General features: G+C 39.3%; 1 protein-coding gene across 2 annotated transcripts in view; it reads right to left on the reverse strand.

The window, feature by feature from the left end:
- Positions 1-501: 501 nt before the first annotated feature.
- tmtc2b (transmembrane O-mannosyltransferase targeting cadherins 2b) overlaps positions 502-24,751 on the reverse strand; it is a 63,635-nt gene continuing 39,385 nt past the window's right edge. For both annotated transcript variants that reach the window (XM_088379391.1, XM_088379390.1), the window contains 10 exons: positions 22,267-23,107; positions 20,407-20,521; positions 19,168-19,253; positions 17,861-18,045; positions 16,705-16,783; positions 13,689-13,810; positions 9,864-9,945; positions 8,395-8,509; positions 4,611-4,674; positions 502-2,661 (listed from right to left, as the gene is read on the reverse strand). In XM_088379391.1, the coding sequence (XP_088235517.1) occupies positions 2,482-2,661; positions 4,611-4,674; positions 8,395-8,509; positions 9,864-9,945; positions 13,689-13,810; positions 16,705-16,783; positions 17,861-18,045; positions 19,168-19,253; positions 20,407-20,521; positions 22,267-23,107 (1,869 nt within the window). In that variant the 3' untranslated portion in view covers positions 502-2,481. The remainder of the gene's footprint in view (positions 2,662-4,610; positions 4,675-8,394; positions 8,510-9,863; positions 9,946-13,688; positions 13,811-16,704; positions 16,784-17,860; positions 18,046-19,167; positions 19,254-20,406; positions 20,522-22,266; positions 23,108-24,751) is intronic.

The following is a 24,751-nucleotide window of genomic DNA, read 5'->3' on the forward strand; positions in this document are numbered from 1 at the left end:
TTTTTAAAGTCCTCTGTTGGGTGGCGAAGCATCTGCATTATTCATACATCGGGACTCATTCTTCACCTGCTTTTACATTTATTCTGGGAAATCTCAAACTCCAAGTAAACACACATTTCTCTAATACAGAACACGACTGCCACTGGACAGTTTAAGCAGCTTCTGTGTATTCTACAACAGGAAGTACAAGCAGCGCCATGAGGTCGTACCTGGACTTGACTGTACGCCATATGTGGACATGTGCTACCCTCCACACATGGAAATGTTTACATGTCTTCTTTGATGCACAGAGATCAAAGCTGAGGAGATCCATTACCATTATTTTTATGACAAGCTTTAACAAATTTGCAATGGAGGCAGTCTTAAATGCAGTGTAAAAGCTGTTGCACAGCCTGCAGGACTACCCAAATAATTTTGGCAGACAGAAAAGCGGGTGTGAAATGTCACTTCATTACAAAAAGAAAAAAACCCTGGTGTAAGTTGGACCCAAAAGCAAACAAATCCATTCAAATGCATGATAGCATAAATTTATTAGGGGAAAGAAAAGCAACATCAGGGAAAAGTTCTGTTCCAACATTAAAAAAAAAAAAAAAAAAGGAAAAAAGTTACAAATATCAATATTATATACAACAGCTTTCAAAAATAAATCTATAATTTAGCTCTGTGAAGAATTGTTTCTGCAACAATGCACTGCTTGAGATTCCTGAGCTGAGCCACAGAGTGGGACACTTGACTCAAGCAATTAGCAGTTTGCTCAAAAACACACTACGTAACACTGAAAACACACATTGTGGAGTGTCTGAAGTTGGGAAGGAATGTGAATGGAAATGCACTGTACCGGTATTACACGCGTGACTAATCACCAAAAAGACATGAGCAAGTTCAGATACCACATTCAAAACTGCACTATTTATCAAAGTCGTATTTCAAATGAATGTCGAGACTTCATCCATATAAGAAAACACAAACACTTTCTTCATTAAACATGTAAAACACAGTGCCAGCTGGTTCCGTTGCTGTGGTAACACAACACAATAACTTACAAAGTAATGGCCACATTCCACTGCACGGTACCTACTTGGCTCAATGTGCAATAAATTGTGTCTCTGTGGCCAACATGGCATGAATAAAAAAAACACCTTGTTCTCTTATTGTTGTCTATTCGCATGTCTTGTTCTGACTGGTGTGTCCAATAAGCATGTTGTTTTTCCTCGCAATTTCCTGAAGTATTGTTTTGAAATTGAAAAACGAATTGCACTAATCCACCTGGTGGGATGCAGTAAAAAAAAAAAAAGTGGCTTCCTCAATGATGACAACTCGTAAATATCACCGATTCTTTCCATTGTCTTCATCTCCAGAAACTGCGTTTTCACTTAATTTAGGCTGACAACAGCAACTTTGTTAATGACACAAAATGTACAACATGACACATTGAGACTAACACCAGAAAGAGGAGAAAAAAAATGTAGTGAGGCAAAATAACATCTGATACTCTTTGCCGGACTAGGTTTTTCTTTTTTTTTTCTTTTTAAAATACACACTTTGGGTATATATTAGGATTCATTTTATAAAAACACATCAAATTAGTTTAGTGCAATGCAAAAAACGGGGATAAAAACATGTCTTCAGTCTTTGCATCCTTAAATGTAGAAAAGGTCAGCATGGCTATAGATAGCTTTTGTATTTGGCTAGAATATCTCCTTCACTCATTGACGTATTAAATAAAAGCGTGTGACATGTATGAGAAGTGGTGACACCCACACTCCCATACCAGTCCTTAAATTGTTTACAACTTCCATAGGAAGGTAATTTATTTTTCCATTGATAACTTCCTACTTGTTCCACAAAATCTTCATTCCCGTAGAAGCACCGACATGACACTTGCACCGCTTCGAAAAAGTCTCAGAAGGCATAATAAATATCACAGGTCCAAGTTCTTTCTTGTTTCCATTTTCAGGCCAAGTGTGTAAACTGTAATTGGCGACAAATATAGTACTTTCTTAAACTCTTGAGGCCTTTGTTGTGCTGCGAGAGCAAATAAATTAATTCCCTTTTCAAGTCTCAAATATTCCAGCTACCTTATTTCTTTATAATATTTCCTTTTTAAATTTAATCTTTTATTGGTTATTGATGTATTGGATGGCATTCTGAATACCGTACAGTCTTACTGACAGATTATTTGATTCATTAAAAGGTGATAGAAAATACCTTCATCTCATTCCTTGAAATTCTTTGCCAATGTTTCAGGATGGAAGCTCATTCCCACCACTTCAAGTGCTCTTGTTAGAAAAAAGGAGCTACAATCACACCAAACTTGGGACATTTTTGTCAAAAGTTAAGATGTGTGCAGGAGCCGTGACATGGGCGCCGAAGCACCGTCAAGACCTCTCTGTATTTGCAAACATCCTCCCTGAGTCTCTTTCATGTCAACAAGCTGAGCATGAATGTCATCCTTTCGCCAAGAAGGCAGTCCACAGGAGTTTAAGGGCTCGTGGTCTTGAGGCCTTGTTTCTCCATGATGTTCCACAGCTTTCGCAAATTGGACTGGGTGATGGTGTCATCCGGTTTGAGGCGCAGCGCTCGGAGGTAATTAGCTTCAGCTTCTTGAAGTTTCCCATTGAGGTGGAGGATTGCTCCCAAGTTCATCAAGGCTGCAGGATACTACAAGACAACAACAGAGGAGATTTCGGATGCAAGTGTGCATAGTTATGGAGGAGGGCCATTTTCATATTTCTGCAGGGATGCCATATTGGGTTCATGTCTGGGCCACTCAAGGACAATCTCAGAGTATCAGAGTTGTCCTCAAGGCACTACTTTGTTATCTTGACAGGGTGCTTGGTGTAACTTTCAGTTGAAAGGTGAACATTTTTTCACCAGTCTTAAATTCATAGGTCACTTGAAGAGCTTTTCATCAAGGATCTGTCTTTCCACAGTTGGGAAACCACTGACCAGGTTCATGGTTGCCTCCAGATAACATTGTTGATGAGCTGTGTTTGGCAACTGTGCAGCACCCGAGGACCCTATTTAGACTTTGTGTCAGCAATTGAAAGAGGAAACTAGGACAAACCAGAGCGTCAGGAGAAAGCCTGTTTTTGACATACATGCAGGTACGCTAAGTTGGCAAAGCTGACTTTGCTTTTGTAAACTAGCGACGCTCTGTTTGCAGCAATGCTGGTGAAAGCAGTGCACTTCAGTGGCGGTACGCTTTGAACTCCGGAAGCTGCTAAAAGAGTTTATTAGGAAAAGTCTTTCTGGCAGATGAATTAAGCGCTAAAAGAAACCTTTGCTAGGTGTCAGGTATGTTTAACCAAGATATATAGAAGCTTTAATATAATAATAATAATAAAAAAAAAATATATATATATATGTGTGTGTGTGTGTGTATATATATATATATATATATATATATATATATATATATATATATATATATATATATATATATATATATATATATATACGCACGCACATATATATACACACACACATACATACACACAAATATACGTATACATACATATATACACATATACATATATAAACATGCATGAATTAAGTAACAAATAGCAGTCAGCAGGGAATAAACTAACTATGGATTTTTTTTTCTTCCAAAGATAACGGAAAAAATCTTTTGGAGAGCATATCAAGTCCTAAGTTAAATTCCTCCACGATTCAAAGGTAAAACCTTTAAGCAAAGCTCAGCCAAAAATCTTCAGCGCTCTGGATCATTCATAGGAGTAAGACGTCTGATTTATATCCATACTCCTGCATTTTTCCTCTTGCCCCGTAGCAGCACATGCGGTACTCCGCAAATGTCCCTTGTCAAAAAGCCTTCATTTTTTTTCCTCATTTCCTGCAGCTCTGCAACCACTCTTACCTCCCAATCCTCCCCCCAAAACCGTCATATAAGCAGCAAAGGCAGAGCCAGATGTGCAGCACATTAGCCTGCTCTGTACAGCAACATGTGTTCCATGTAAAGTCCGAGTGTGAAATTCAGTTGGGCAATCATTGGCTCAAATAGTGCAGGTAGCTATTAAGATAAAGAATCCCATGATGAGATAGGACACATCAAAGGGGAGATGAAGAGCCATGCAAAGCAAGCATCAGATATGACTAAACTTGCCTCGCAAGAGGCAAAGGCATGACTTTATATGGAGGGAATTGTCCCGCAGACATTGGTTTTTAATATAAAACACTAGTACATTTGAGTAATTCATGAAACAACAGGAGATGGACAGGGTACATGGCCTAAGTCAAGAAAGTGTTAACAAGATGGGGTAACACTAGTGATCTCGTCATTCTTATAATCCTTGTCTTCTTTATGCTTACAGACCGTTTTTTATTTACAAAACATTACATTTTATCATTAAGAGTCTGAAATGTTTTCCTGCCAATATAGACTGAATATTACTACTCAACCCCTCTCTTTGTAGTCCAGGTGTATTTAGCATAAGTGTTTGCTTTTGAAGCTGGTAATGGACCAATAAACCTCCAGTCTGAGTAAAATCCCTAATTTTGCAGAGATTCACTGATAATGAAGGCACATTGAACAGTATGTGATAACCCAGTTGTAATGGTAATACTAATGATTCGCCATAGGATGTACTTACGTTGGGTCTCAGGCTTGCTGCTTGTCCGTAATACTTCTCAGCTGCTGCATTCAGGCTGGCTTGTCTAAAAAAAGGAAACAGAAAGAAGCAATCATTACGCATCTTTATTGCGAACATACACAAAGGAAGGCTTCAACCTGCTGCTTATGGTTTGTATGGGTGTCACTGAAAAAATAATGGAGTGGACAACATGAGGGAAGACAATACCCGATTTATTCACTTGAATTATTTCTCACTTAATAGCATCTTTCTACATGATTGGATCCTTGCTTTGATAACATCTCACCTGAGTAGGACAATGCAAACACTTTTTTGTTAATTGTGGAACCAGTGATGCTTACACTGTAAACTAATCTTTTTAGTTTTAAACTTTCATACTTTTTCCTTATCAGCTGATGCCTAATATTACGTTGTCACTGTTACCCCATTTGTCTTGTTGCGAAAAGTCTGCTGAAGCACAAATTACAAAGGCCAACTGCATTATTTTCACTGATGGTAACAATTGCTCCATTGAAATGGGCTATTTTGACAAAGTCAAGGACAGCAGGGCACAAGTGGCTGCTGGTGGAGCTCCTTCTTTTCTCATGATCAAAGAAGGCCAGCTTTCATGTTGGCTCTTGTGGTCCATTATAAGCTCACTGGTTTTTTAACATTCTAGGTAAAAGGGCATTTGACATTAACAATCATCGGTTTTCCATAAAAATCAACAGTGATGGATGTTTGGTTTTGTGCTTGGAAAAAAGAAAAAATAATAACCTAATGTTATGTGTCTGATTACAGTGAAGTGAAATATGCAATTTTAAGCTATTTGGATGGAAGAAGCACATCTGGCCAAAATACCTTCAAAATGGGGGAAAACCAACAAATGTTTGTTCATTCTACCAGAAGGCTCAAATCGGGGCTTATGTCATGTCGGCCAAACTCATCCACAGATGCTTTGTTAGCTGGGGTCATGCTGGAACAAAAAAGTGCCTTCACCAAACTGCTCCCACAAAAATGGAAGCATATTATTGGCCTAAAATGGAAACGAAATGAATCATACTTTTTTAAAGTGTGCTAACGATGACGAAAGTGAGCATGCTGTAGATTTAAGATAAGGTTGCTTTACCACGGCCAAGCAATAAACTAACGTGCTAGCATTTTTCAAAAAGAATGTCCACGATAGAGCAATCCAGACAGGAGCAGGCAGACATGCTAGATTGTTATAAATGGGTGAGTTTTCCATCTAACCACAACCATATGTTTGTTTGCCATTATTTAGACACTGATTTTTGAAAAAGGTGATGATTTCTTCTTCAACCCATCACTCTGTCTGGCAGAAATCAACTGGAAAGCTACCAAAAGAGCTCAGGAGCCTTGTAAGTCTGCCAAGCTGTAGCGAACAGAGGAATGTATGAGAGGGGTGGTTTCCAAACATACGAAGATCCTTTATTTAAACCTTAAGTAAAGAATAAGAAGAAAAAGAGACAAATGAACTGCTGGATAACTGATGTTGTTAGGACATCTTGTTTTGCAGACAATTTATCTCCCCAAGGCATGAACAAATCACAGAATTTCAAGCGTGGTAATGTTATTGATTGAGCTCAATGGCTGATGGACTTAAAATCACAGTCATCCCATCATTTATTAAATTCACCATTCGACTAAACATCGAAAACTCCATCATAAGAAGTCTACGTACGAGTTGCAGTTATGATGTTTTGTGCTGGAACTAAGATCAATCAAGAGAAGCTCTGATTGGCATACCAAACATCATGATATGCTTGTAATTTTACTAATATGCTGCTATTTGACATGGCGGACAAGGTGTCTAGAATAGGAAATCATAAAATATGTGTATTGCAAGTGTATTTTATTTTTTCTCTTGGGTGTGATTATAGTGTATTGTACAATATCACATAATTTGACACACAAAATGAAAGGTACAGAACTTCATAATGTATTAAACAACATTAAACAGCCTACTTTTTAAAACTGACGCTGCCAAATAGCGTCAATTTAGAAGAGGGAAGGAGAAAAACATTCTCTGAGCTTGTTGAAAGGAGGCATGCAATTATTAGTTTGGTAGCTAAATGATCAGAAGCACACGAGAGTGCAATAAAAGACATTCACACATGTAAGCGTCCTTTTGAGAAGTGTCTCTTTCCTTAAAAACCAGAGGCCTTTCCACGTCTGCACCCAACACAAACACATAAAGCGTGTGAGCTGTAGAGGAGTCAGGCACCAGGCCAGACAGGAAGAGGAAAACCTGACCATTGCTTAAAACTACTCTCTGGTAGCGAAGTCACACACATATAACTAAAGTAAATACAGTTAATAGCCTAGTCTGATTGAAATGGCTTTTACATTACAAAAAATGCCCTCATACCTAAATGAAAAACTCACACCTACGAGTAATTTGGAATGCTCAATCAGCCTCCCATGCTTTTGCGATGTGGGGGGAAAAACGGAGTGCCCGAAGAAAATCCACGCAGGTACGGGGAGAACATACAAACTCTATACAGTGAGGGCCGGAGGTGGAATTGAACTTCTCCCTCTGAACTGTGAGGCGGACATGCTAACCAGTGCTTTGCCCTGCTGCCACACAATAAAAAGAATAGATGAATCCAGGTTGTGAAAAAGCACCGATAATGGATTTAGCATTTAAAGTAAAGTCGAGAGTAAAACCAACACACTCACTCCAGTTTGCCGCCTTACACAAGGCACACAAAGTGAGTCTTCCCTTTGACTCCCTATTCAAAGACAATTCATGTAATCCGGTTTAGTGATTTACTCAAATTATAATCTAACATTGACTAATCAGTATGTAAACATACTGAGAACCAACTATTTTGAAAAATATAGCAGAAGAACAAATTCAGTGAATGTGAGAATACAGTCAGCAAATCCAGATTTATTGGAACATGAATGTTCTGCAGTGCAGGCAATAAAGTGCATGGGTAATAATCCAAATTTTATAGTAGAGAGCAACCGATACATTTCCACCTAAAAAGGCCATAAAATATTTGACTCTTCTTGGTAAGGTAAAATTTAGGATTAAAACCGTGTCTAGGTAGTTTATCACTGCCTTTCTATAAGAACACAACCAAGGAAGCACATGTAGAATAATTACAGTATATGGTATTTGGGGAGAGTGACGTTTTGGATGAGAGCCCTGCTGCTGGTGCTGTTGTATATATGTATGAAACGTCTCTAGCAATGTGTAGATTTACTTATTTGCTACTATATTTAGTTACGTTGCTTTCTTTGCCAATTTCCATTCATCATCCTGAATGTACTAACCATTGAATATTTAAAAGGTTCCATTCAGAAGGATATAACAAACTACTGGTTTGTCATGCATAATACAACTTTTCTGTTTTTTTTTTCTCACAGTAAATAAAGCTTTCATTTATGTATTCAGCATCAAATCCCATTTGATGGCTTGCATTTAGAAAAACAACAGAGAGCTGGTGGGCTACGAACACTTCATATTTCAGGCCCCTCAGTTGGACGTTGCTCTTTGATTTTGGAGTGGAAGCCAGTTCCCGCAAAGCAAGAGTGGCAGGGGAAAGTGGGAAAGCACGTATGAAAATATACAGCTGAAAAGCTCACTGAGCTCAGCTGGCAATGCGACCACAGAAGACGATTATAAAGTGGAGTCGAGTCAATTGTACTGGCTGAGGCGAAACTATCCAGACATGGCACACGTCCCCCTTTTACAAACTGCCATCCCATTCAAATAAAGCAATAGAATACACAGTTGAGATACCACAAACTAAAAGAATTCTAATTCAAAACTTACCTGAGCATGTGAGCAGCACTGAAGACCACGTCAAACTCCTCGCTGTCGAGTCGCGCCGCCTTCTGTGCCATCTCTGCCGCTTCCAGCAGGCGTGACTCTTCCAACAAGAACTGACCTGGAAGCCCAACATAGAATTGCATTGTTAGAATGCAAAGGGGAACTCTTGAGAGAAATAGAAGTGGCATAATGGCACCCAAGGTGGAAGAACATTAATGAAAACAGGACACAAACGTAAATATTTTGACATTGCTCAGTCTTAACTGTTCAAATTAACAAATTTGTTAACAGAGAATGTAACAAGTGCTGTGATTAGATATATAACTAAAGTTGTGTGGGAGAAGTTTTTGGGGGGACTTGGGTACTGTGCTGACTTCAGCTTTCCCAAAATACTCAACCAGGATGCTTAGTGGACTGAGAAATTATCAGAAAAGTGTGTATTGCTCAAAGCACACAGGCTTGGAAAAAAAACAAACTAAAAAAACCTTCATAATATAATGCCACCGGCCGCATTTGTGGAAGGCTGCATTTTCGGAAGCATGAATTCATTTCCGGCGTGACTTCACCTAAAGCCTGTTCAAATTCGCCACAGTTTATGCAGTCCAGCAAGGCTATGTGAGCCTTTCTAGAATTTGGAAACTACATGCGGTCAAATTGCGCCGGAAGTGATGTTATGCAGCCGAAAAATGCGTTCGATCATGCGGCCTTCCGATGATTTTGGATACAGCAAGTGTTGATGTTGTAAGCTCCTGCTGGTGCATTATCCCCACAGTCTTGCAAGTGATTTACAAACTCGAGCCAGAAGGAAGTGCTGTGGAATTGATGAAGAAATTGGCTTTTTACTGGATTCTGTCATATTTTTCAGCGAAACGAGGTCATCAATAAATTAGAAACGGCTGTTGGTATAATGCTGTGCTGTTCTACACCTCTACAAACTGCAAGTACATTAACAATCAGTGTTGATTTAATATCGCTATAACCCATCCGGTCAACTGAAACAGAACAATATCTTTGTAAACGCAGTGTTTTTGTACTGAGCATCATTGCATTGTCAGTGGTTATAATTTTGCAGCTTGTTGTCTAATCACAAGCCTATAGAAAAAAATTGCGTCATCTCATGTGTTCTACCTCCTCTTCTTTTGATCATTTGAGCTAATGACTCTGTTACTGTTCAGTATTCAATATTATTTTTAATATCACTGTTAATGTTCAGGAATTTACTGTTAAAAATGTAAACATAGTAACAAATATGACATTTTTTTACAAACACATCCACAATAGTGATAAATCAACTGACAATGAAATTAATTAAGTTCATTTTGTTCAAATAAGATTCCGTCTGTCAACACACTGGCTTCCTGACTACAAAGACTAATACATAAACTGCTGCATATATGTGTATGTTACTTGAGGATATGCGGCTGGTATCAAGATACGTCCAAATGAAGTCGAGAAAACAAACGGCTACTCACCATAATGCATGTAACAGTTGCCCTTTGTGGGATCCAGTTGGATAGCCTTCAAGAAGTACCTCTCTGCTTCTGATTTCTGCCCCTGAGACAGATTAACCACAGTGTCATTATCGCTATTTCAATTGCCTCATGAAACTATTCATTCCAATAATACCGCACTCAGCTCAACAGTCCAAATATCTTTGTGTATTCTTAACATGTCTCCCCAAACCGCAGCCTCACTTTAACAATAAATCTGAATAAATACGCACTGCACCCTTGCTGTTTCTTCAAGCTCATGTGCTGTGTCAACATACAGTAAGTGTGGTTACTCTTGATACGGCCGATCAAACGGGGCAAATAAGTCCATTTTATATCTTATCTTCTAACACTTGCGGAACGTAACCACAGAATACTGGATGTACCTTAGTTTCTATATAATGGAAAATTGATTCAAATTGACCCTGAACTGATAAAACCCAAACACATTTTGGTGGACTTGAATTCAGAGGTGCCTCTTTCTGACCCATGATAAACCTGACTCAAAAATTAACTGCATGAGACTGATGATAACCAATCTATAATCTAGTGAGAATGAGAATTAGCACTCAAATGTGCAAGGCATGTGCAGCTGTGTATATACCGTGAATTAACCCCAATGCAAAACAAAACCATTCCCAAAACAGGACGCAATTAAAAACAAACCCACAAAAAAAGACCCTAGTGGCTTTGAATTGTCAATCAAAGTTAAGAAAGCAGAGCAGCTGGCCAATAGAAATGCAGACTGGGACGTGGACAGATTCAACACAGGCATCAGAAGACATCTGATCAAACAAACCACAAACAGCAGCCATCTATAAGAGCCTGGTTTAGTATTAACAAGGCAGCCATAATTAGAATGTGTTCACTTGAAAGGACAATAAACCCAACATGCATAATGCATTCACAAAGCCTTTATAGGTTTTAGATAGTGAAATACTTTATTGTGGCACCCATCCAACCACCAGCCTCATATGAACGCCGGTATGGTTTTAATTGATCTGCACATTCAATGAATTAATTTTCGAATGTAAATATACAAGTGTGGTTAATTTCCTCCCATGCTGTGGAAAATCAAGCCAGTGTGAGGTATACTGCCCAGTAAATATGCCTGGGAGTCAACTTACATTCCAATTGGAAGACGGTCATCTCTGGGTAGTTTCATTCTGCCTTTTGACAGGCTGATGATTTTATAATAACGGAGGCATATGTGTGTGTGTGTATTTTCTCAAAGTCAGAATAAAGCTTTCATTCTCACAAATGGGACTTGAGAATGGATGGAAGATGTGACTTCTGACACATCTTGACATAATTTGTCAGCTGTAATGAGTTACAGACAAAAAAAGTAAAGTCACAGTGTATATCAGACAGATGAAAAAGAAAACTGACGCATGTATACTGTTGAGGCTGCAACCCTCGTGAGGATAAGCGGTTAGAAAATGGATGGATGGTGAATGCAGATACAAGTGGTTTACTTAGGTAAATAAAAAGAGCTGCCTCAAATTCATCCATCCGTTCATCTTCCGAAGCGCACAAGGGTCGCGACTTGCTGGAGCCTATCACCAATCACAGCTGTCTCAAATCATACCTATATTAGCCATAATAGTAATATATGCCCAAGATATACAGTGGGGGTTTAGGTTAGCATTTCACATTTTTTCCTGAAATGATAAATCATGTCCTGAATGGCCTCTATACAGTGCAGACTCTGCTTAGGCTTACACCATCACAAAAAAAAAAAAAAAAAAAAAAAAAATCAACACAATTCTTAAATTGTCAACTGTTTTTTGGGTTTTCTGTTTGGACTGCACCATTCACACCTAAGACTGTTGACTGTTTCCATAAGGCAAATATAATCAGAATCAGCATTAAACTACCAAAATACATGGCCTATTTCTACTTTTGTATCTTTCATTTCAGTGAGCTTCTATGCTTCCTTGCATTTTGGCACATATGCTGGCCTTAATAGTGTGTGCCTCACACCTCAAATCTCTGGATAATGTCACACAAGTAGCAAAGGGACCCCTTGGATGAAGCCTGATTTATTAACTGTTGAAAATGACAGCATGTCGAGAAAAACAATTCTATTAGCAACCATTTGTGCCAACATTCTGTCACACGTTCTAATCCCTATGGTGGAGGTGTGGAGTGTTTAGCACAATGAGGCGGTTGAGATTTCATTACATCTCCCTCTTCCTTCCCGACAAGCAATAAACTCCAATTCAATCGCCGTCTGTGCTTCAGCTACCAGTTCTGCACCTCTTGTCCTTTCCCTCAAGCTTTAATGATCCTGCCGCCGAGCTTAATCTCTCAGAATCTCCACCCTGCACCTCAACCATCCGGAATGGCTCTGGAACATTCTCCTGGCTAGTCATTTTGCCACAGGAGAGTGTGCAAGTGGGCGATGACAGATGACCAGGCTGCAGGGCTCGTCTTATATCCTTTACCCACACTGACTCAGTCTCGTAAGTACAAAGCCTCAAAGATGTTTGATTAAGAATAAACGTGTCACAGCGGTCAAGCCCAATAATTAACTTCCCTCCTGTGCTGGCATTGCACTAATACAATCATATGTGCTTTAGAACTCCTTTTCCATCCATCACTGTCAAAATGTACACAATTATATCCCTTAAGGTTTTGACTTTGAGCTAAAATCAGTAACAGTCTCCTAAATAAAATGCGATTCTCGTCACGGGTAGCTGAGCGCCTTCCCAGAGTAAACTTCACCAAACCATAACACTCTTCTGTGTTATTCCCAGAGACTGTGCTTGAGAAAACAACTTGAGCTCATATGATTTATGACGAAGGGCTCTTTCTTGCACAGAAAGTACTTTATGTCTGCTTAACACGCGACTTTTATTTAAGATCACAGTGGAATAACTCTGAAGTCTCAAGACATCAGTTTGGTTACAAATGGCAGTAATTTGGGTCAGTCATAGTGGTGTAGCAAACATAGCAGCATGCATGTGATCAATATCTGCTCAGTGCGTGCGGGTGTGAATTGGTTTTGTGTCCTGTGATTGACCAATTAGAGTGTAGTCTGCTGGTGCGCAGGGATGGGCTTGAACCTAATCCATGACATTGTATACTATGAAAGCAGCAGACAACAAATAGATAAACAATTGAAACTGACTGATTAGAACCCCCCAATAGAAAATTGGGGTTGGTTTCAGATGAATGTTTCTTCTTGAATGCCTTTTTTCCAATTAGCAAAGGGATCAGTTTCAAAAGGTTCATAATTGAGAAAAACATTAATTCACAGATGAAATTGTTTGTTTAAGGAAATTAAGTCAGGAGGTGTTTAGTTCTCCAGAAGAAGTCCAGATGCCGTTGCCCTGGGCTTTAGTACACACTTATGTCCTTTCTTTACAGGCCTGGCGGAGGTTGTAAATGACGTACAGGAATACAAAAAGTGACAAAAAATATCGAATGAAAAATTGCAATGTCACTGGCTTAATACATTAGACCGTACCAAATGACAACATTGTGCCAAAATAACCATGTATTTTATTAGATAGTCTTCAGGCAGATGAATAATAGCAGGACAGAGGACAGTGAAAGGTTTTGAAACAAATTCCAGTCTAGAGAAACATTTATCCACTAAGGTGTAGCAAAAGCGTCAGGAAAATATTTATCTTCCCTGACGCTGTAGCAAAAGTGTCAGCAGAACCCCCCTGTGTGTATTGTGTTCAGTTATTTTTGCGTATGACTTCACTTGCAAGAGGCACAATTTGTCATAATTTCCTTCATAAGTAATATAATAGTGGCTTTAAAGGCCAAACAAAAGAGTGGAGGGAGAAAGCTTACTGTGGTAGCCAGCAGTTTTCCATAGGTGAGGTGTGCAGGAATGTGGTCCGGCTTGGCTCGCAGGGACTCTCGGTACCAGTGTTCAGCTTCAGTCAGTTTGTTTAGTCTCATATAGGCCTCTCCTGTGAGGGCAAAGGCAGAGATCAGGTCAGGGTTCAAGCTGTCAAAGGTTAAGAAACCACACATCTGCCGCTTGTGCTGCTAAAGATTTCCTGGATAGACAACCAACTTTTGATTACGAGACATCGGATCTGGTACAATTGGGTCAGTAAAAGCTTCATTCAAAATTCTGCGCTCAATCCCAACCTCACTGATCAAATGTTTTAGAACACGGTGTAGTGTGTGATTTGAGCAGTGTTATATTAAGCGCTATCTCATCCTGCCTCATGTGTCAGACATCATTTGACACCACCACATCTGACCCTCAACCTGTTCACACCTGGAAAAACAATGACATCTCGTCCAAAGTCATCAGGTGACGCCTGCGTTATTGCCAAGAATTTGACAACATTGCATGGTAACTCTACACAACGCAGCTCAGAATGCATCCAGGGAAGGAGGCTTTGCGTATTCCAGGTGTTAACACTTCACTTGAGCTTTTGACATGGTTTGTATATGCAGCTGCTCAGTTTTTACCCACTCTGGAACAACTGGAACCATAGGAACACTTTAATTCTGTAGAGATTACGACTAATCCTTGCACTGATAAGAAAGTATGACAGGCAACAGGTGACACACACTTCTTGAATTAACAGTCACATTTGGGGTGGTGTGAGGATGTAATGAAAATTATTATTATGTCCTTAATCTAGTTTTTGCTCATGAGAGTTATTAAATGATTGTTAGGTATATCCAGACCTAACCTGCAGTATTTCCATAGCACTGTGTTATGAGTTAAGGAATACCTGATAACATTTTTGATAAATAAAAATTCCTCAGATTTTTATCTCGTATGTGACAGCTGATTCTACACAAGACGTGGCACTTGACACTTTTCCTTCATTCAATTGGCAGTTACAATTGTTTAAAATTAAAAATATAATTAAATATTAAATTATTATTAAGTAATGCCACCCTTTTGACCGGACTGGACAAATGAATCAGGCGGGGCAAACAAGCAGTGCGTCAGCGGTCGCATAAAGCGCAAGTCCATCTGTGACTCAGGGAAGGGTCAATCCTTCTCATTTAAATGTGGTGGAAATTGAATTCCACACAGTACTTGTCATTGAATATTTATTTGTCTTATTGTTTGCAAGACACTCAAACTTTGTGGTTCATCTCGCGTTCCGCGAGCTACCTGGGCTGCGTTCAAAGACCGTTCACACCATCAAACAAAAAACAATGCATTAAACGTTGATGGCCACAAATTTCCAAATAATCTGGGTTTTCTAACAATCAATAAATGCTGATGCAGTAAATTGGAATTTGTTTTTGTTACAAATTTACATTATTAGAATCAATAGTCAATTTAGTCCCTCATGTTACAATTAATAATTACATTACATCACTGAGCTTCAATGCTCCATTCTGCAAGTAATCTCAGTATTAGTGGTCGGGATGTCAAACAATAGTAGCGACAAGATAAGCCGAGACAATAATCACAATCTCATGAGTAGCTAAGCAAACTCATTAAAGCTATAAAATCCACTCATCCATTTTCTAAACCACTTGAATGTTTTCAACATTCCACGTAACCATCAGTGCACACCAAGATGTAACATAGCATCTAAACTAGCTTTGGAGTGGAAAATTCCTCAGCTCGCCAGAGAGCATTGGAGTAGGCCCAGCACAGTGCATGTGATGAAAGGGGCTGCTCATTGGTGACTGACAAACAGCATGAGGACAGCACAGGGAATAAACGTGAAAATAGTTACGAGCAGGTGCGCCGGTTGTGCAAATTCAGATCTGGGGCGACACAAAAGTAAAGTGCAGAAAAGAAAATATTGAAGGCCCTGTTACAAAATTGCTGCTTCATGGCAAATTGAGCTTTCGTCGACATTTTGACATCTTCTCAGTAACTCTGTAAAATTGCATCTCGCCAACAAATAAACGAAGCAGTGGCACTACCAAGTCTGGCTTGCAGATGATGAGAAGTGGCCTTATGATAGAGGAAGAAGGGGGAGGCAGGAAGAGAGAAAAAAGGGAGAAGGAGTAACCGAGCATCTGCTCTACAGCTGTAAGCTTGCTTCTGGAGTTGAAATCATTCAACTTCTGTGCAGCACTTTTTGCACCATGAGGCTGAAATGTCATGTTGTATGTTCTGATTCATTTCAGCTACTCCCACAGTCAAAGACAGTCAGTGATTGACTGGTTAACTGTGCAGGGGTTTGGTCGTGGGCACACATTGCTGAAATCGTCGCTGACTGCCCAATAACCCAAAAGTGTCCAAAGATTTAGTCATGAGCACAGTATTGGGAAACAATTATTTTGACTGAATTGATTAAAAACTGAATGTGAAAACACATGCTGCTTCAACGTACTGTAGATAAGCAGTGCACACGTCACTGGCAATGGTTGGTAACTTCCGAATAATTTCAAAGTGTGAAATGTTTCCTAAATGGAAGTCACATCTCATGAAAACTCAGAAATGAACGAGTCAAGCCTCTTTGAGGGTTGTGCACAAATTTCCAGGTGATGAATTACGGGTGTTTCGGTGTAACTTGAATATGAGCAAATTAGTAGCAAGATACTGACAACTAAACTAGGCCAAGTTATACTCAGGTCTGACACATTATGCTGATCTATGCTTGACAGCTGCTGACTCATCTCATGTTTGGTGTGACTTTCAAGCCATATTTTTCCCCATCACTTAGGTAAAACTCAATTTTTTAAATCAACTTTCAAGGCTTTACTACAATAATAATTTTGAGTTCAAAAAAAGGTACTTTAAGAGTTATAGCCGAGTGGAATCCTCCCAAATATAACCTCATAGCCTTGTTTCCGCAGTGTTCTTTCCCCTGCATTGAAAAACAACAGCTGTGATGCTTTCAGCGTTGAAACAAAAAGCAGTTCTTACCCATCATGTTGTAGAGGCTCTGCGGTGCAAATTGCCTTGGCATCTTCTGTATTGCTTGTTTAAAGATGGAGAGGGCCTCCTATGAATGACACACACAAGAGAAAAGAAGGTGGGATGTTTGCCTTAGACTGGCGCTTGGGTCGCCTGGCGTCAATACAAAGCGTGGAATTGGGGGGTTGCTTGGAGGCTGGTTGATACAGAGCTGAGGAGGAAGGAAGGGTCTGTCCACAATGTCACGGCTATTAAGACGACCGGAGTGTGGTTTCACATTCTGTGTATGGGGGCAGCGATTCACCTCTCAAATTAAATGGTCAAAGGATCTGGAACCGGTTTACTGCTGAAGCTAATGCTGTGGTCAAGAGGTCAGATTTCAGCCATCACACTGTCTAGAGTGAAATGGAATCTGCAGGGACTCCTGCCAAATTCCCAACTTAACCAGCAGCACTAGTGCTTCTGTACAGTGGTAATGTGCAGAATTGAAACCACAGCAACACAAGTCTTCAGGGGGTTGAAACCAAATGGAGTGCTTCAAAACAGCCTAAGGTTTATCTGCTCAGTACATACCCTTTGACAAAGGCAATTATAGAAAATATGTACAGAACACAAGTCCCCCTCAGGGGCCATTTTAGCTACTACCTACATTTGATTTCACCAGTTGTGTGTGTATAGGCAAACTCTTTTTTATTCCCCTTAAGAATTACACAAATATATTAACAAATGCTTTGTGCCTAATTGTTTGAGCAAATTGAATGCTTTATATATTATATATGTTAATGAGGCTTTGGTCCATTATCAAAATGGAATGCTATTTATGAGTTGGGGGTCAACACGGGGTTTATTGTTATAGTATGCACTAAACAGAAAGACACCACTGAAACAATACGATACAAAACAAATCATATTATTGTAATATACATGCATTTTTACCAGCCGGAAACATACAGTGTACATTAATAAGGTCTAAAGTTTAGTTTATTTTTGTTTAGACTCTAAACAAAAATATAAAGGAAGACCTTTGATACAACTCAATAATAGAAGCCACCTTTGTAAGCTATCACCAGAATAATAACCGTGTACTGTAGCTATATCATTTGTACTGCATCTCGGGACAAGTATAACTAATGTGCTTGACTGCGAAAAACAGAACTAGCTTCACCTCTTGTTGTCCCTGCTCATGAAGCTGCTTCCCCAAGTTGTACAGGCAGCTGGTGACCGAGCTCTTGTGGGCGTGAGGGTCCTTCAGGTTCTCGTCTGGAATGTCAGCGCAGGTTAGAAAAGTGCGCTTAGACTCCTCCAGGCGACCCTGATTCATCAGGATGATGCCTGTATTCAAGTAGGCGGCTGTATAGAAAAAAAAAGACAAAAAGAAAGCACAAAATGTATTCATTTGCATTATAAGCTGAACGAGTGACTAAAGCGGTGCTAATTAGTGCAATTTTCCAACGGTCTCCGTCTGTGTTGTGTTTCAAGATTGTTGAGCTAAAACAGCATTTAAAAAAATGTAAATACGCATTCATGTATTCTGACAGCGTCTAAAAATCTTGCAACTTTCTTTGCAGTATGAAATTGTTTTTGTTGTTTTCATATGACAATGAAGCTATCGGATACAAAATGCACAGACTTTATGAAAACACCTTAATTTAAAGAAATACAAATCTGTTTTGTTATGTTTCATGGTTGACCTATGAAGAGGTCCTATGGTATTCGGAATAAAATACACTCATTGGATTTGGCTGCATGGTTGATTAAAACACCCTTTCCTATTTTTATTCTGTCTGGGAATTTCAACATTAATATTTTAATTATTGTATCAAATAAGTGAAGCAAGCCAGTGACAGAAAACTGCAAACGAGAGCCATAAAATAATTGGGGCATTTTTGCACTATCTCTGTTATTAGGCATTGAGCAATGGAGTAAACGAGAAAAGGCAATACAATTCTCTTGCCTTCAATATGTCAGCTGCTCTGGCTAATTCATTACCTCTGTTATCAACAAATTGATTGGATAATTGCACACCGAATTGAAATGTTCTAGTCCAACTGCGATCGTGATTAGATCTTTAATTACATCAGGGCAGAAGGAACAGACTTCCTGTTTATCTATCATAGAACAATTGGGAGCTAATATATTCTGGTAAAACTGGGAGTCATTTGTAATCATGACAAAGTGAGCCTGGCTGCTGAACACCTTGTGGGAAATCAAATTTCAGACAAACTAGTCAAATGGTGGAGAAAACAAATCCAAACCAAGTCAAGCACAGAAAAGAACTTCCTTACAGAATTAATCATAGATGACATCATGTGTTTGCTTGTTCAATTGAAAGCACCAGCTGTAGGCCTGCTGCCCTTTGCCTCCCATTCCACTGGCCTCACATAACCGCAGCCTGCCTTCACTGTTGCCTGGACACAGTGCAGCCACAACCAAGCGCTGCAGATTGTCAATACCCGGAGAAGCTGTACTTACAGGCCAGAGTTGGCCGGCTCCCAATAGCCAGCTTATAGTAGTGAAGCGCCTCTGAGAACTTGTTGCTCTCCTGCAGCAGCAAACCACTGCAACATCAAAATGACAATGAATTGCAAGAAACCCCCAAGGTGGAGATGTTTTCAAAGAACGCAATCATAGGTAGAGAATACAAGCAGTTAAAGGAAAAAAAAGAGCATGTCAGCAGGTTTGCCACTGTGTTTTTATTCCAGAACTAGCTGAGTAAACATTGATCAAAGTTGAACTTGTGAACTCTGAAAGGATTAAGCACAGTATTTGTGTTTGCTTTTTCCATCCATATCAGAGATGGCTGACCACTGCATAACAGTGACTGGAGTTCAGGTCATATTGTACTTCCTTGGACTGCAAAGTACAGTCATGTAATGAGTAAACATTGCTTAAAACCATCACTAGTTGCTTCAAGATATGATTTAACAACAATCAGATCCACGCAAGCTACAGTGCTCTTAAAGATCACATTAACGTTGGTCACTTCCTGGTTCACATAGGATGACAGAACATAACCATTTTTTATTCTAGGGTAACAAATCTAAAGAAAAGAATCAAAACCTGTAATTCCACACAGGAAATTCTAAATTCTGTTTGTTAATTTGTTATCAGGATATTTTCAATCCTGACTAAGGGGAATTAGTTACACAATAGTTGCAAAAATCTGATTTCTCTATCAGCATTCTTAGCCAGATTTGCACTATATATTTAGAAGTTTCTTCATCTGTAGCTCTTAGAAAACCACAGAACACTACAGTCCGTCATTATTGGGTGTGGGTGTTCTGCGATTTCCCTCAGGCTTCAACACACCACTTATAGCTGTCAGATATTGAGCTCCACTGGGAACATACTGAGGTGGGAGGAAGCCTCCTATGAGAATAGTCTTGTGATCAATGGAACTTGTTAAGAGGCGGGCGCCGCCATTTGATCGAGCAGACATAGAATCAATGATTGAATATGCTTTTGGAAGATAATTAACTAGTGTTTTGTACGGGAAATAATTCACAACATTTCACTATAAAGGTCATTGGATTTGGTAGGGAATATAGTGAGTGACACTCATTGTTTGAAAATCACGACACTAATGTATTCAACTCATAAATTCCATCTGAATTCTTGTAAGAACATACTGGAAGACGTAAACAACTGGGTGATTTTAGTACACGGAAGAAAGAAAGCACTAACACACAAAATGACAAAATTTCTACTCACAGATTATACAGCATGTCAGCCATGTTGCTGCGGTAGTAGAGCGCATTTCTGTATGCCTGTTCTGCCTCCTCCATCTTGCCCTGGCTCTTCAGGACATTTCCCAGATTGCCCCATGCTGACAAATCCAAAAAGAAAACATTCATTGTGATGCGTGTGTCGCAATATTCATGAATGACAACGTTTAAATCTCTTTATGAATTGATGACAAAGTAAATATGTTTTCTTTTTGCTATCCACAGCCGCTCAAGGCTGTAGGATTGTATGTTTTGAAGCCATTAAAAGAATGTTGTCCCGCTGCAGCTGCTCTACAGGGCTGAGGGATGACACACTAGGAGAGCTTTGTGCCAGAGAGAACCACTCATTGCTGTGAGAGTGTGCTTGAAAAGGAGACCACCACTGAGCTATTTAACTACTAATGGCATTAGCAATAAATGTAGGAGTGAAAGAAAGAAAGAAAGAAATACGTAAGTATCTTGAGAGCTTTTTTATACAGTTACAATATGAGTTGGAAAATGCACACGGAACAATTTAAGGTGCATATAAAGAAACATAGATACTTGATACATATAAATTGCACTGTCATTTTAGTTTCAACAGTCTTAACATTACCATTGGTAGGTTATTTTCAAAATTCAATGCAGCACGCCTTTCTACAATGTGATCATCTACTTCCTACCAAGCACGATCCCTGAGGAATATTTAGTAGAAGTAAATAGAATTTGCAAGCCTGTCTGACTTATTTGTGCCTTTAGTTGCATGCTTGTTTAGACGTTTGGATGAAGGTCCGCTGGTGTAGCGTTAAACTTCACAATTCAGACAAATGCTCTATTTTCTTTGAGGTCGAATCCCTGGCTAGGATGAACATGAATGCCCCTTCTGCTCTGTTCGGCTGATGGTTGGCTAAAACAAACAGCCTGTCATGCCTCAGCTCTGGTGCAATATTTGAAAGGGAAATTAGCTTAAACAATGTATCCTGCTGTTGCCTCACGAGTCGTAGCCCTACTTCCTTGTGGCAATTAGAGCAATGATTTCAACAGAAATCCGTGTCTGCTGGCCTTCAATAAAAGGACTGTCGAATATTTGAATTCCTGTTGAAGGATGCAATTTATAAAGTAGTGCCACGGCAGTGGTGCCCTTCCAAGTGAAAAAGGAAAACTTGTGCTATTAAAAAAAGCAGAATACTGAGTACAAAAGAACACTCAGCTTTGTTTCTTTGAATGCTCATTCTGAAAAATGAGGTGGAGTTTGAGAAGGAGATGCACAGAAGGAGATATTCTAGTAGTGAGGCTAACTGCTGAAGAAAAGACATTTTGTAACAGCCTTACTTTGAATTATTTAGAGCAGTAACAGCAGCAGATAGAGACCTTGTGCATGCCATTATAATAAAATAGCTTGCAACTTTCATTAATTTGTTGACATGCTTACAGTTTTTAAGTGTTGACAATTTGTTGACTCCATTCAGTTACAATTGTTGCTGAGGTTCCAGCACTGGACGTAATGCACAAGGTTGATTTTTTTTTGGGGGGGGGGCAACACTACAGTAGCATGTGAGACTCCCCAAGGTGGAGGTGTTCGACAACTTCAATTTACTGTATCTGCAGTAAGTGTATATAAGTCTAATTTGATTACAAATTGGATTGTCTTGAGTTTCTTCACCTAACGTCTAAAGAGGCAATCGTCTTGAGTTTCTTCACCTAACGTCTAAAGAGGCAATCTTGATTGCATTAAAGTGTTAAAATATTGATTAAATGTAATTGTTTTTCTCTAGTGCAGGCAATTGTTAAAGATGCTTGAATTTGAGAAGCCGCGTCTTTCATGTACATTCAATTTGGCATGAGCATTTTTGTTAAAGTAGCTTACCTTTCGCAGGATTAACTGAAATCCCTGATTTGTAGAGCATCTCTTCATTCTCCCAGTCTCGATTCCTCAAAACAGTCTTAACACCAAAAAGCAAAATCACGGCTGCGCTGCAGTAAACCAACAAAGTCCTAGAGGACCTCTTTCTCAGTCGGACGTAGAGAGACCTCAACCCCACAGCGACCAGCAGGCAGAATCCCATGCTGGGGATGTAAAGTACTCTTTCTGCAATCACAAAGCCTACATAGAAAAAGAGGTTTGTGGCTGGGAGGAAAGGGATAGCCAAAAGGCCGAGGGAGAACACCACAACATTTTCTGTAGGAGGTAGCGAGGTCCTGCTCTCCTGGAGCTTTTGGGTGCCATTCTGTATTCTGTGAGTGCTCATATAAGAATTGCTCGTATGTTCATTTTCATGATTCTGGTAACTGTGTCCATTGCTGTTTCCATTCTTTCCATTGGTAAACAAATGAGCTTTAAGATAAGTCTCCTTGCCCTTGGCTCTTGGCTGCTTCCACACACTGAACCAAGCCAGAAGCAAAAATCCCAAATAGAAGAGGAGTGTATGAGCATTCCTCCAATCAGCGAGGCTCTTGATCAAAGGTAGGGTGTCCATGGACCAATCAAAGCTGAGTGTGATGGGGCAGAGAAGAAGCCAAAAGTTGACGGCAGGTAGGTAGAGAAAGGTCAGTGTCCTGGTGAGGAGGGAGGGGGAGTCAGCTGCTGGGTTGTCGGAGTTGGAGAAGTTTGGGGGCTTGTTACCCATCCAGTATAAACGGCAGGCCAACAGGATTACGCCCCAGGCTGCCAGCAGAAATACATTCATCAGCAGATGGACGTTATTTCTCTGAAAGACAAACGACACAAAAGCTCAAACAAATAAAAATCAAAGCAGCTCGAAGACATTATATGCAGCACATTTAACACAAGAAAGACTTGGTTTCCGGCTTATGACGTTCTTTCTTCATTTGGTTTTGAACTTTCTAATCACTTTAGAAATTGTGGTTTGGCAGATTAAACAAAGGGATGTTTGACATTTCATCACTTAAGTGGTTGTGAATTAGAAGACATGAATTCAATCAAAAAAGTTCTTGCGTTGTGATCTATCATATCCTTAAAGTGTGTTAAAAAAACAACTTGGTTAAATAACCTGTCCAAACCGTCCAGCAACACTTGAATTCAATCATTAAAGTAAATTCTATTTCTATTCTATTACTGATTAAACAAGTATTTGAGATAGAACCCATCGATTTGGTATATCAGAATTACAGTTGTGAGACTCTTTTTGAGGAATACAGAATACAGCCTGAGAAAATGTGTACTGCGATTATTTTTTTACTTTTCTCCATTTTTTTTAAAGCCTTACCAAATGCAACACAGATGCATGTACAGATCATTCTCAGATTACTCATGAGCCTGATGTGAAAGCCTCGCCTTCCGTAGGATAAAATCATGCATCACAAACCTTAAAAAAAAACTCAACTTTGGGAGACATTGATTTCCTCTCAGATCCAAGACCACATAACACAACAGAGAATGAAAGAGCACATCTAATAGAAGAATTTTTGCTATCTTCTCATCATCACTGCCAATGCAAAGAGAGGGAAACCAAAATGAAGACCACAGGAAATTGCACAATGAACACAGGAGAAAAATGTATGAATATCTAGGCTACTATTGAACTGTTGTATGACTCCGCTAAAATAACTGAAAGACAAAGACATACTATATTGAAGAATCAAAAATGCCTCTCCTGGTTCTTTCTTCAACATATAAATGGATCCAGTACAGCACATGAAATTATTTTGGAACGCGAGGAAAGAAAATACCACGACTAAAGGATATTCATTCTTGACTTATGTGGCGACATAGTTCAATATATAAGGCCATAAAATACATTTATTTGTAATTTGAGTCACTGTCAAAAACACAGAATGACAGACCAAATAGAAACATATCTCCATAGTACATTAATGGTAAAACACCAGGAGAGTTGGCTTTAACTTCTCATCGAATGACAAAGAAAAAAGATGGAAAAAGAGCTAGTAGGACCACTTTTCTACTCAAGAAGGATCTTTGAAAAATACAGGAAGTGCATTGAAGTGGTTGGTGAGGCCCAGGGGTTAAATTCTGCGCAGACTTTACTGGGGAGACTTGGTGGCTGTTATTACACCCCAATCATTACTTCAGGGGGATCCAGAGGGATTTACAAGGCTCATCTTGAGGTTCTCATGACACTTTTGTGGCACAGGCAAAAGTTGTTAAGTCCTTATATAATACAAAACTTGCGTACAGTGGCTGCAGGTGAACAGTTTTCAAGTGGCCACATCTGCATTTGTCATCAAATGCCCACGGGACTAGAAAAAAATTTGCACCAAGACTTACTAGTACTATTCTTAAATCATATTATGATAAAACAGACTTGTTTATTCGATATTGGTGAATTTGGAGAAAAGTATAAATACAAAGTCCCATACAATAATTATGAGGG

This window comes from Syngnathus floridae, chromosome 6 (assembly GCF_059516105.1).
Source record: "Syngnathus floridae isolate MCC-2025c chromosome 6, RoL_Sflo_1.0, whole genome shotgun sequence".
Lineage (NCBI taxonomy): Eukaryota > Metazoa > Chordata > Actinopteri > Syngnathiformes > Syngnathidae > Syngnathus > Syngnathus floridae.